The sequence below is a fragment of the Lacerta agilis genome, chromosome 7 (assembly GCF_009819535.1).
Source record: "Lacerta agilis isolate rLacAgi1 chromosome 7, rLacAgi1.pri, whole genome shotgun sequence".
Lineage (NCBI taxonomy): Eukaryota > Metazoa > Chordata > Lepidosauria > Squamata > Lacertidae > Lacerta > Lacerta agilis.
In genome coordinates, this window is record NC_046318.1 from 69,017,292 (window position 1) to 69,031,339 (window position 14,048).

At 40.8% G+C, this 14,048-nt stretch overlaps 1 protein-coding gene across 4 annotated transcripts in view; it reads right to left on the bottom strand.

The window, feature by feature from the left end:
- Positions 1 to 14,048, bottom strand: part of CSMD3 (CUB and Sushi multiple domains 3) — a 567,871-nt gene that overhangs the window by 149,001 nt on the left and 404,822 nt on the right. For all 4 annotated transcript variants that reach the window (XM_033155765.1, XM_033155768.1, XM_033155767.1 and 1 more), the window contains 2 exons: positions 8,289 to 8,480; positions 1,017 to 1,155 (listed from right to left, as the gene is read on the bottom strand). In XM_033155765.1, coding sequence (XP_033011656.1) covers positions 1,017 to 1,155; positions 8,289 to 8,480 — 331 coding nt within the window. The remainder of the gene's footprint in view (positions 1 to 1,016; positions 1,156 to 8,288; positions 8,481 to 14,048) is intronic.

Genomic DNA, 14,048 nt, shown 5'->3' on the forward strand with positions numbered 1-14,048 from the left:
TTTCCACCATATGAACCTGTCAATCAACTGAAAGCTTCCTTGGATGCTCTTCTCTCAGTGTCCCATCTTCATATGTTAGGCCAGTGGATACATGTGGGAGAATCTTTTTTGCTGAATTATGGATCACTTCTCAAGAGATAATTGCTTGGAGTTACCTTATTATCTTTTAGGCACCAGGCAAATTCGATCACATTAGCCCAAGCCTTTGGTGGCTTGTAAATGAACAGTTGCCCAGATAAAGACTTTTAAAATTGCCCAGCAGTACAAACATCTCATAAACATTGGTTCTATGGTTTCACCTGGCTTTTATTGATTAGCATTTTTAGTTCCTCTTGCTTTTATTGGTTTTTTTTAATTGAATTTTATTGTATTGCTTCATTTATTTACCTCTATGTTGCTTTATTATTATTATTATTATTATTATTATTATTAGTATTATTAGCTAAAGGGCAACCAACCAACCTAATAAATAAACAAATAGATGTAACTTTTGTAAGTTTTTTATAAAGAAGATACAACAACAATATTTATTATGGTCCATAGACCCATCAATTTGTTACAAAGCAATACCCAATTTGAACATAAAAAGATACTGTTTTTAGAGTAATCAGGTGTTTTGAAAACACATGGCCTTTTTAGGTATTTGCTTTCTGCTTCCTTATAGTTATTTAGGATATTTAGGACATACCCACTCTGAGAGGATCACAGAAATTGGCAGAAATTAAACAAGTGAAGAAAGCAAGTACACAACATTGTCCCGCTACTCAACCTACTGATTCTTCTCTCATATGAGCTGCAAGCAAGCATCCAGACATTTTACTATCACAAGCAACTCTGAATGCAGTTGAGTAAGTTCTTGATTGCTCTACTTTAACATCCCTCTTCAAGTTCATTATTCTGTAAGCCAGGTGTACTAGGCTTTGAAAAAACAATACACTTGCCACATTTAACAGTTAATATTCTCAGGGACCAGATATGTGCTCATTGTTCCAGGTTTGAGTCAACCAGTCACTTACCTGATAAATGCTAAGGATATGACATAGTCATTATTAACAGTGATAGTCCAGTCGCAGTCTCTGCTATGAGGATAAGGATGAGGGAAATTTGGCGAAAGAATAAAACCCGATGAGCCTGTCAGGTTGCCGCCACAAGGTGCTGTGAATGAATCAAACAAAAATGGTATCAAGTGAATCCCAACACGAGTCCATCAAATTTATATCAGTATGAACCACAGGCAATAATCAAATTGTGGGGGAAATATTACCTCCAAGTTGCACCAGTGAACCCATCATTATTCTAATATATCCTCCAGGAACAGATTTTATTTAATGTGATTTTCAAGTAGGTCTGGACAAGAAAGTATTCTGGTCACAGAAATGGCTGGGAAAGGCTGTTAAAAACACATGCACACGTCTGAGCTATGTTAATGTTGGTTGAACTTTCTTTGTTGGAAGTATGACTATGCATAAGACACGTGGTATCTCCTGTAAAAAGGATTTTAATGATGGCTGTTATCAGAACATGATGACATGAGAGCACCTAATAGAAAATGTGCATGCCATTATCTTAAAAATAAAACCAAACAACAAAGCAGAACATCGGTGAGCACAGCTAGGGTGTCCTGCCCTATTTTATACAAATTCTGCCGCAACTCATGTCAAGCCAATCAGTATTATTTTTTTTGACTCAGCAAGAAACTAGTATGAGTTACAGTTTTATAATAATGATAAAGGTCCAGAAACTGTGACTCTACTATATCAGATATAATTTTATTTGTGGAAATATTTATTTTTATCATTGCTTTTGCTCATGTCACTCAATAAGAATAATGCCTTAAAAAAAAAGATTGAAGTTAAAATGCACACAGAGATATCATGAAATCCTATTCGTAACTAAGAACTATTCCTTACAGTGTAATCAGTGCTTGAACACATGTATGGAACCTTACAGAAGAATCCACTTCCATGGGCAGGCATTCCAGAGCCTCAGGGTCACCACTGGAAAGCCCATAATGAGCCAACTTCTTAACTGAATGTTAGTATCATCAAGTGGTCCATCAAGTATCATCAAGTGGTCCATGTTTGCATTACTTCCCATGTTTACATGATTTCCTTTTCATGGGGAGACACAGGCATGGAGGAAGCCTCCTCGCTACCCGGGGCGGCAAACGGAGGCACCCCCTGGGGGCAGGGCATCGTGACATTGCGTCGTGATGTCACGACGCAATGATAGGGTGGAGTGCGCATGCACGCTCTGCCACCGGGCGGCCGCAGCAACCTTGCGAGCCGCTGAGCAATCAGCGGCTCATGGGGCTGCTGCACACAAAAAGCAGCATGGCCTTACGCCCGCTTCTCGCACTCAGCAGCCCACGAGCTGCCGACCGCTCAACGGCTCGCAAGGTCACCACGGGAGGAGCAGCAGCAGCAGCCCCATAGCAGTGCTGGCAGGTGGGCCCCAGGCGGGCCATGGGGCAGAGCGGCCTCAGTCCGCAGCTTGCGAGCAGGCTGCGGGGCAAGGCTGCCTCACTCCGCGGCTTGCTTGGGGCCTGCCTGTGGGGCGGGGCGGGGCTGGCCCAAGTGTCACCCCATCCCCTGGAACCCGGGGCGCCCTGCCCCCTACGCCCCGCCCTCACTACGCCACTGGGGAGACAATAGACCCACAGACATGGGTAGCAGGTTTTGTCCCAATTACTTTTTCTGGAACAAGTTGAATCTAACATTATATCAATGACCACAGATTTCATTTATAGTTTCTCTCAAAGGTATCTCTGGGAAACGGGTATGCAACTTGAAATGACTGTTGCACCAATGGTGAAAATCAGGAAAAGGCCTAACAATTTCCTTCAAAGTTATGTGCCAGTTTATGCAAAAACAAATGTCAAAAGAAGAGGTGAACCCTATCCCACAGTGTTCCTTGGAAGCCCACTCAACCAAAATGAACACAATGGGATGTTTATATGTGTGGGCACACGAAAGATCTATTACTGGTGATTTGTGATCACAGTATTATTGTATAAAACAAACACAAGAAATCTTTCACACAAGAAATGGCATTTGCATGACAAGCAAGCTGCAAGTAAATCAATATAATTATAGCTGTGTATAAGACAATCGTAAGATTGATGCAAAGTCATCAGAAACAAATACGTTATATTGGAATTAGCATAGTACTTGTTCATTTTTATAGACACTTTGTATAGAATGTAAAGTATGGATATTTAACTAAGAACAAAAAGTCCAAATCTAGTGACCTGTGTGTGTGTGTGTGCAGACAGGTTTTGAACATTCAGTTTCTTTTACTAAACAGCATCTTCCCTACACAATGTCAGAACTCAAGGCTATATCAGATCTTGAACAAGTAACCTGAAGTTTATCAGCCAGGATTTAGGCAGTGTGCCACCATCAAACTCTGGTTAAAGGGGGGGGGGGGACTACAGTGAGACTAGTACCAGCCCAATAAGTACTAGGTCAATGCCATTCAAATAAGCTTGCCATAATAATCATTTAAAGTGAAAATGGGGTAACCAAACGACAAACAAGAAATGGAAACAAACAAGCAGAATCTAATAGCAAAAAAATATGTGATTATACACACACACACACACACACACACATTACCCCTTTATTGTAATTCACCAATTGGTCCATATATTCATTCTCTCAAGAATATACTGGTATATATATGAGAGAGAATGAATATATGGACCAATTGGTGAATTACAATAAAGGGGTAAGATCAGCTAATATTTGGTGACCTGTATAGACCCTATCGGTTCAGGTTTCATCACTAGCCTTTATATGCTAGGATGCCAGAGGGTGGCAGGAAAGATTTGTGAGTTCCCCGGTAGGTGTTAATTATCCCTGCTCATTGATGGTCCTAATGCTTACTGCTAATTATAGTTATTTCAATAATGTTGTGGCCTTTGTCCCCCAAATCGAATGTCCACCTCTTATTACAATTCTGCAAAAGTATATTAAACACAGGTTTAGAAAATAGCCTTAGAGAAAATGCATATATGACATTAGTTGTGTGGCTGTAATTAACACATATAATTACAGCCATGGGTAAACCTAAACAGTTCCACAAAGTAGGTTTCACTCTTCCTGTCCCTAACATGGTTCCAACAATAAGTGCTGAAGCTGCTGTTTATATCCCAATGGGCACCAGTAAACACAATTAATGTCACATGCCTCACCGAAGACTCATAAGTAAGTTTAGCAGTCATAGACCAAGAAGAGATGTTATACTGTGGATCAGCAATTGGTTAAGCAGCAGGAAGTGGGAATAAATGAATAGTTCTCCCAATGGAGGGATGTAGAAAGAGGAGTCCCCCCAAGGATTGGTATTGGGAACTGTGGTTTTAAAGCTGTTCATAAACAATCTAGAGTTAGGGGTGAGCAATGAGGTGGCCAAGTTTGCTGACAATACTAAATTGTTCAGGGTCATCAGAACAGAAAAAGATTGTGAAGGGCTCCAAAAGACCTGTCCAGGCTGAGTGAACAGGCAGCAAAATAGCAAATGAAATTCAATGGAAACAAGTGTGACGTGATACATGCAGAAACAAAACAACAACAATAATAACCCTAATTTCACATGGGGCCTGAACTCGAGGTGACTAACCAGGAATGAGACATTGGGGTCATAGCAGAGAGCTTAATAAAGATGTGGACCTGGTGTGCGGCAACCTTGGAGAAGACAAATTCTATGCTAGGGATCATTATGAAATGAATTAAAAAATAAAATGAATGATACCATAGTTCCAGTATACAAATAGATGGTGCAGCTATATTTGGAACATTGTATACAGTTATGATCACACTACCTGAAAACGGATATTGCAGAGTTGGGAAAAGTTCCAGAAAAGTACAACCAAAATAACAAAGGGGATGGAGATGCTCCCCTATGAAGCAAGTTTACAGTATTTGGGGCTTTTAAATTTACAGAAGATGGGGTTAAGAGGAGACACCAGAGAAGTGTATAAAATGACTCATGGTATGGAGAAAATGACTCATGGTATGGAGAATTTCTTTTACTCCATCTCCCATAGAACTCGTGGACATCCAAGGAAACGGAATGTTGGGAGAATCAGGACAGACAAAAGGAAATACCGGTACTTCTTCACACAGCACATAGATAAATTATACAAATTGCTGCCACAAGAGGCAATTGCCCCCACCCTCCAGTCTGGGTGGCCGTGTGTGTGTGTGGTGTCTTGTTTGTGTAAGCAAGAGTGAGGAATCTTGTGCCTGTGTGAGGCTGGGAACAGTGAGATCGGCGGTGGTGGACACCCCCCCCAAAAAAAGCTCAACAACTTTTTAGTTGCAGCTACATTGCCCTGAGGGACCCAGGTGGCGCTGTGGGTTAAACCACAGAGTCTAGGGCTTGCTGATCAGAAGGTCAGCGGTTCGAATCCCTGCCATGGGGTGAGCTCCCGTTGCTCGGTCCCAGCTCCTGCCCACCTAGCAGTTCGAAAGCACATCAAAGTGCAAGTAGATAAATAGGGACCGCTCCAGCGGGAAGGTAAACGGTGTTTCCGTGCGCTGCTCTGGTTTGCCAGAAGCGGCTTTGTCATGCTGGCCACATGACCCGGAAGCTGTCTGTGGACAAACGCCGGCTCCCTTGGCCTATAGAGCGAGATGAGCGCCGCAACCCCAGAGTCGGACACGACTGGACCTGATGGTCAGGGGTCCCTTTACCTTTACCTTTACATTGCCCTGATCAATTTGAAAGTATAATATAATAAAGTGGCGTGCCTATGCTGTAGCAGCCTTTGATTTTCACAGGTGCATATTTTAAGTTTTACTATTGTAGGTTGAACATGTACTGAATAATTACCACCCACAAAATTCAAAAAATACTTTTATATATTCAAAGGCTGTTTGCTTTTTTTAAAGGGTTTGACCAATCCTAAAGCTTCAGTATTACCAAATAAATGTTTGGGATGAAGTGGCTAAAATACTGCACCAACACGCTGTTTCATAAAAACATGAATCTAAACAGATGCTGCAAATCCATTGCTCAAACGGATTAAAATGAGATAGCCTGGTGGAAATATATAGAATGGAGTAAAGCACTCATGCATTTTAATTTTAACTGGCAGAACATGATGTGAATTTCTGGGTGTCTTTGATTTAATTATTTTTGTTTAATGTCCTTTTTTACGTAATAAAACCCAAAGGGGAAAAAAGCAGAGTTCCATTAAAGTCTTTGTTCCGTGTTGGTGTTGTTTTTAAACACATCTGGGGATAATCATATTTTCCAGATCTTCACAGAAAACAAAGCTGTTAGATGTTTGCCCATCCCAGAACAATCTGATCTCCCATATTAAATATTTACAAAAATGTCACAACGAATTTCCCTCACCGAAATTCTAATAAGGCAAAATGATCAATTTTCATTAAAAAACATTTTTATAAAGATTTGTATCTCAGCAACTAACAAACCAGTTCCTTTAGCAAATGATTCTCTGTATAATTCCATCAGTATGAAAACAACAACAACAACGCTCTACAAGAAAGAGACTTTGCAGAAATATTTTGCAGAAAAAACTGCTACTAAGAATGAACATCTTTAAAATACATTGTCCTCTGTTATTTTTTTTTATTTTTTTTACAAACTTCCATTGTTTTTAAGATCCAGAGAGACATGGGCATGAAAGCACATGCACCAGAGCTCTCAGGATGTCCTTTTCCAACTAGAAGACTTCATGGCATTCCTAAAGCTGCTTTTGTCATGACCCCAGAGTGAAGCAGCAACCAAGACTTGAAGCTACAGAGACTCTAGCCAGGGGTTTCTTACCCATAGAGGCTAGTGTCGCAGGGCGCCAAGTTCTGGAGGGGGGCAAGGAAGAGGCGGAGGCTGGGTGCGGCACCTCCCGGCATCAGCTCGCCGCCCTCGCCCTCCTCCGCCATGCCGCGCTGAAGCAACACCGTGCCCAGAGATTCCGTCTGCCATGGCCACCACAGCACAAAGCAGCCAGCTGAGCTGGGAGGTGCCACATCCAGCCTCTGCCTCTTCCCCGCCGGAGGAGCCACACTCCAGCTGTTGCCCACCTCCTCCAGCCCCACTGGCAGCACCATCCTCCCTAGCACCATCCTCCCTAAAAAAAACTCTGGGAAACGGGTGGTGGGCCGGCGGGCGCCGGAGGGAGCTTTGCACCACGGCGCCGGATATGCTTAAGATGGCTCTGTCTCTAGCTAAGGAGTCAGTCCATTTCCAGGCCTCTAAGTCTACTGCTGGAGGTCAGGAGACTAAAGCTGATGAAAATGAGCTGGTGAGAACCTAGATCCTCACAGGAACCTTCTGTTGAGATTTAGGAACCATATAACAACAATACGTTTATTGTCATTGTACAACCTGTGTACAATGAAATTAAACAAGCCTCAAGCCTCACCCCAAACACTCAATCTCTTATCGAACAACCCCACCAATATGCTACCTTCAGGGTGTTGCAAGCCTAGCAACACAGGAAATATGCCAGGCAGGGTCTCTAGAAGAGCCCGGGAGAGGTAGACTAGGGGCAAAAGTTGAAAAAGGTTTAGTTTGCTCTCAACCTTCATAGACTAAGATGCTCACTTGAACCTATATGTGGGCCTGAAACTCCTGACCTGCCTTATTTGTGGGGTCTGGCAATGGACCAGACTTTGTGAACTGTCTGTTAAGACCGTGAAAACATTCTGCCATTCTGTCACAAAAATGGGGACAGTCTCTCTTCCCCTCCACCCCCTTAAAAAAAAAGTGTCAAAAGGTGGAAAAATGTATTATTATTTTTTATTCCTTCATGAAAAATTATACGGCATCCTTCCTTTGTAGAAACATTACAGATTACTCCAACTGGAGTAATTGCTTCTAACTCACTTCCAGTGTAGCCACTCTTCATTGGAATCAATAGCTCATTCTGTGTCTCCCAAAAGACAAAGAGACTCCTTAACTCAGGAGACAAAGAAGAAATTCTGCTTCTGATCAAGACTAGCTACACTGAAAACACATTAGGTGTAATGACTATAATTGGGAGTGCTTTTATGACAAACCTACAATTTTCTTCAGCACCTATTGAGCTTCTCTTTGCTCCCTTTGTGATGCTGTCCTCTTTCCTTTTCTCCTGCAAGAAATCTACTTTCTTTAAAAGGTAAAAACACCGTCCTGTTGAGGCCTACTGAGCTGCCCTGATATCTGTGTTTAATTCAATGTTAACAATAAGCTATTGGCTTTTGGCTTTGTGGCTGTGTAACTATAACATGTTTCCAAAGTCAGAAAAGCAGTTGCGTCTTCCCTTGGTTTCTGCATACCTATACAGACTGGTGGGTTGGGCTGCCAGAAGTACCGATTTTCTACCTGAATGCAGGTTATTCTTTCATCTCCTTGCAACTCATAGCCAGGGTCACACTGAAAAATGACAGTGTCTCCAGGTTCTCTCCCATCCCCATTTCGGGTTCCGTTCATGGGGACTCCGGGATCACGGCATGCTGTGGCCACAGAACCTAGGAGGAAGGCAAAAATATCACATTTTGATTCAAAACAAGTTGCACCATACATGTGTTTTAAGAAAAGACTATTAAATGGCCCTTGCAAGCCAATGAGATGGTTAGGCCTCTTTTCTTCGGGGAACTATATAGTCCACTAAAATGATTATTATATGCAATTATTTCTTTTATTTGCCATCTGTTTTGATTACTGACTGTAGTCACGTTTCAGCAGACTTAACGTAGCATTTCAGTGCATATAATGAAATATGCCAGTAAAAGAAATCTGCTGAACTAGTTACACTGGAGGAGACTCTTGAGAGTCCCATGGACTGCAAGAAGATCAAACCTATCCATTCTTAAAGAAATCAGCCCTGAGTGCTCACTAGAAGGACAGATCCTAAAGTTGAGGCTCCAGTACTTTGGCCACCTCATGAGAAGAGAAGACTCCCTAGAAAAGACCCTGATGTTGGGAAAGATGGAGGGCACAAGGAGAAGGGGATGACAGAGGATGAGATGGTTGGACAGTGTTCTCGAAGCTACTAACATGAGTTTGGCCAAACTGCGGGAGGCAGTGAAGGATAGGCGTGCCTGGCGTGCTCTGGTCCATGGGGTCACGAAGAGTCGGACACGACTGAACAACTGAACAACAACAAGTTACACTAATGATCTGAAGAAGTGTGCATGCACACGAAACCTCATACCAAGAACAAACTTAGTTGGTCTCTAAGGTGCTACTGGAAGGAATTTTTTTTATTTTATTTTGTTTTGTGTGTGTTTTTGTTTGTTTTTAAAAAGATAAAAATCAAATTAGGAACTGAGATAATGCAAGTTAAATTAATGACATTTTACTTAACCAGGTGTATCAAAAATTGCCCCATCATAGCTCATGATGGGTGAAGTGGTTTACCTCCCTCCCTTCATATAGCTTGGAACAAACTCATAGATAATTCATCATTTCAGCAATGCCTATTTTGAATTAATGTGTTTTATCCAACAATTTGTCGGTTAGTGCAATGACTTCTGCTTGTGCAAAAGAACTTTTTTTCTCCTCTCCCCATGCCTTCCCCAGTCTGTTAATATGTTCTGAGGGTTTCCCAGACCATCTAGAGCACATTTAGGGAGGGCATGGAGTGTGTGCAGGGATAAGACAGAAGAGGAAGTTCCATTAGCAATGTGAAAGTTCTTGTGCTAGTGGGATGAGTTTGCTGGAAATAACCCAATGGGATTAATAGCCATGCATCCCAGCAGCAAAAGAGACTTAGTAGTATTCAGCAGTAACTTTGACATTTTACTCTGAGCCAAAGCTTATGATTAAAATATTCTGTAAGCATTCAAATACAAAGATTTCTGCTTCCCTTGGAACAAAACTTGACAGATTAAATTGCATTATACATTTTCTTTTCATTGAATCAGCATGCCAGCACTTTCCACTTAGGACCTGTCAATACTGACCCCCCCCCAAAAAAAGGATTTAGCCATCAGCCACTTGTTTACTTGCTTGTTTCCCAGGAAAAACCCAACGTTGGCAAAAGAAAAGGCAAAACAGTAACTCAAACTGAATATGAGATCACAAAAAAAGAACTCAAACAAAGAATTAACTAAATTAGACTTTGGGCAAGATCACTTAACAGGCAGTTTAGGAAATATTCTTTTCATTGAATTCAGGAGACTAGCATCCTAAACATAGTTCTTCCAAATAATGGTATTCTTGGTCAGGCAAATGCCTGGGTAAACAGGTACATTTGCAGTTGTCTGTGGAAACATTCCATAGTCTGATCCTACCTTCCACAAAATGTGCCTAACTAGTGGAAATATCTCCTATGGAGATCAGGCAGACTCCATATTTGGGATTTTTCAGTTGACAGCTGAAAATGTACTTGTTTTCCTGGCCATTAATTTCTGGAGTTCCTGATTAATAATATTGGTATATTTCTTTTACTGAAATGATTTTATTGTGACATTCTGCTTTTATTTGTTTATGAACTATTTTGCTATTTCTTTCCAAAATAAAGGTGGCATCTACATTATTTTAAATAAGAAAAGGTAACATAAATTTGGTTTCTTCTGTGCCATTGAACAAATGAGACAAGAGCAAAATCGCTTATAATCAAGAACACTTTCCATAAATACTTTTACCAAAAACTCTTTTACCAAGACAAAAGACAAATATTACAGAGATCATGCTGGTGCTAGCTGAGCACATGCTTGTTTCCAGGAGGACATTGACACTACTGTACGCAAGACTTAGAACAATTGTCTTCCCTGTTCAGTTGCTCAAAGCTAGTTTTCTTCTATATTTAACTACATTTCCCCTCCTTTCAAAATTACTATTCTCCAACAAAATATTAGATCTTGCTTTAATCTTCCCCCTTTCCTCATGCTTCATAATTTGTGCATTGTATTGTTCTCATCCTCTCATATCTAGCCTTCCTGAGTTCCTGTTTTGTGTCCAGTACCCTAAATTCATACAGGAATGTGGGCTGCATTCCATTGTTTCGATTAGTTTCTATTAGTTATCTAAAACACCTCTTTCATTGCTTTCCATGAAAATTGGTAGAGTAAGCACAAATTTCAACAAAGATAAAGTCTCTTATAACCTTGCAATGAGACCTGCAATGCAGTCTTGAAAGAAAGCTGCAAAGCTCAGAAAGTGCAACCCTTTACAAATTTGCATATGTGTACCTGATATTGTATTGCATTATAACTTGTTAAAATGCTTAACCTATCATTCAGCTAATTTATTTGATGTATACTAGGGTGCCTATAAATTGACACAGAACTTGTTATCCAAACATGTTTATCTCAAAGATTATATTTGCTGCTCCCTGGCACTGAAGATCTTCACCTCTGCTCTCTGAATTATGGAATGCTTTCCATGTTCTATTTTGAAATCTTTAAGATAATATTTTAGTTTCCTGTTAATTGTGTTGCTTCTCGGAGCAATGTGCTCAATGGAAGCTGTCCTCACTGTCTTCTGCTTTGTGTTCCTCTGCAAGGTTAGAAGATAGGAGTCCTACCGTGTCTCATCTTGAGATGAAGTGGCTAAGGTTCAAATTACAGTATATGTTGCGATTTCTCTTCAAGAGGCCAGCACCAGAATCCTAGTTCTCTGGTTGCATTGCACACATTATAGCCAAAATGGAAACACTTTCCACTCAAAGAAGTTACCAAAATTAAGAAAAATGCAAGTAGTAAAGAGCCACTTGTAAATTTTGGAATGCAACCAGACTTTTCTTAAACTGTCCATTGAAGAGTATCATAATTTGCTCCAGATAAATTCAGACAATGGTCATGTTCACATAATTAGAGAGATGTTGTACATTCAGTGTCATGGGGTTCTGTATATGCCCATTACTCTGCTGCTGTAGCATAGTATCTACATCATGAAGGAACAACTGAGGAATTTGATGGTTGTGTTTTACTAGGATTAGTAGGGTCTGGGAATTTCCAGATATGTCCTCTTTTGGGGATCCCACATGCCCATCTGGGGGGAATTTTACATTTTTAAGTAAATGTCCTAGATTTTGAGTTTTAAAAAATTGTGTGCAGGTGGCTCTGGTTCAGGCTCCAGCGTGCGTGGAATGAATTTGGTGGTGGTGGAGGGGATATCAGGCTCAACAACTTTTTGTGCCCAGACTTTTACCTCTTGAAATATATCAACCCTATATAAATGGACCATATCTCTTGGACTAATGTGTGGGTCAGAGGGTGCTGGACTAGCTGGCCTTAAGGCCTGATCCATCATGATTCCATTTAGGTTCTTACTGGAGAAATTAAGCTTTCAAGGGAAACTCAGTCACTACAGAATCATCTGGTTTCACCTTGGCTAAAGCCACTATTCCTGCCTTCTTACATGATTACCCATAAGTGCTAACAAGACTAACAATCAAAACATCAAGATTAAAACGGTGCACATCCAGCAGAATAGTTCAAGTAAAGCAATGTGGCAAGTTTAAAAATACACAATCCCTTTAAATTTAAAAGTTAAGCAAATTTGTCCTTTCCTTTTCACTTTTTTCTAATAGTCTGTATCTAGTTTGCACTTCTAGTTTTGATTTGTTTACTTTCAGTCAGAGTAATTGCAAAAGGTATTCAAAATGCTTTTCCACAGTGGAATTAATAATTCCCTGCATTTTCTGGGGTTGCCTCACCTAATACATCTTAGAAGCACATTTGCTTTCCTTGTAGCTATTTCACATTCATGATTCATCATCATTCTGTGATGAATAAATCCCCAGGTCCCTCTCTTCTACCATCTTCAAAATGTCTGTTTCAAGCAGACCGTGTGTGTGTGTGTGTGTGTGTGTGTGTGTGTGCTTCATATTAGTCTCCAAATTCTTTCCTCCCTATACTTTGTACTATCTGGTTTCATCCCTTTTCAATTACTGCATTCCGTGAAGTTATATAGTACGGCTGAATCTTTCTATCCTCTCTGTTTCACCAATGCCTCCCAACTTTGTACCATTAGCAATTTTCATGAATTCATTCCTTTACCCATTGCCAAGGTCATTAAATGGAAATATTAAATTAAATGTTTCCCAAGACTAATTTACAATCATTCCTCTTGTAAATGTTCTGCATTTTGCTTCAGCACCATTTCTTGCTCTCAGTGAATTTCTTATTTTATTATCTCCTCCACCCCATTTTAATATTTTCTAGCTACTGCGGTTAAAATCCTCAACATGCTTGAGAGCTTGTACTTGTACTGGTCCTAGTACCAATCTGGATGGAACAGCGGCAGGAATATGTGAGACCTGTCTGGGTCAACACTGAATCCCTATTAAGCACCCATGCAGTTAGGATGGTTGAGAGGAGTCTAAATCAGCTCTCCATTTCTTCTTACTAGTTTAACTTCTTCCTGAGCTCTGAAAAGAAGCAGCCCCAATTGGGTGGGAAATACTTTTAAAAGTGATTTCAGGGGCAAAAGGGAGGGAAAATTAATCTTCTCCCTTATATCCACCCAGACTGCAATTTAACCCTCCCTTCCCTTATATTCTGAATAGCCCAGATTGGGCCATACTATATCAAATCTACTTTAATCCTCAAGGAAACTTCATTTTAGATAGGTAGGCCATAACATTTATCCGCCAATTTCCCCTTTCTCACACTCATACTCACAAACACAGATACACACATCTGCCTCTCTAGTTCATGTAAAGCCACTTGCTTTCCAATAAAGTACAATGACAGAAACCCAGTTCAGTGTATATCTATCCATCTCCCTAGTTCATTTTGCACTACTAGCTAATGACGTACGTCAGATCTGGATAAATCCTGAGCCCAAATGGGAGTGCCTCAGAGGGATTTGGGGCTTGTCAGAGGTCAAGCAGGACCTGCATGGAGCAGCACAAGTCAAAGGGGGGGGGGAAGAATCTGTATGCAAGCATCTGCATTAAAAGAAAAAGTAATGAATCTAATAAAGCCAAGTGAGCAGAGCCTCAGTCTTCAGAAGCAACATGTCACTGAACTCAAGCTGCTGCAAAAGTAACTTGGATACTTCCCTGCTCATGGGTTTTCTGGAGGGATTTGCTTGGCCACTCTGCAAAACTGACTAGAAGAACATTCTGTCTGATTACGTGGGGC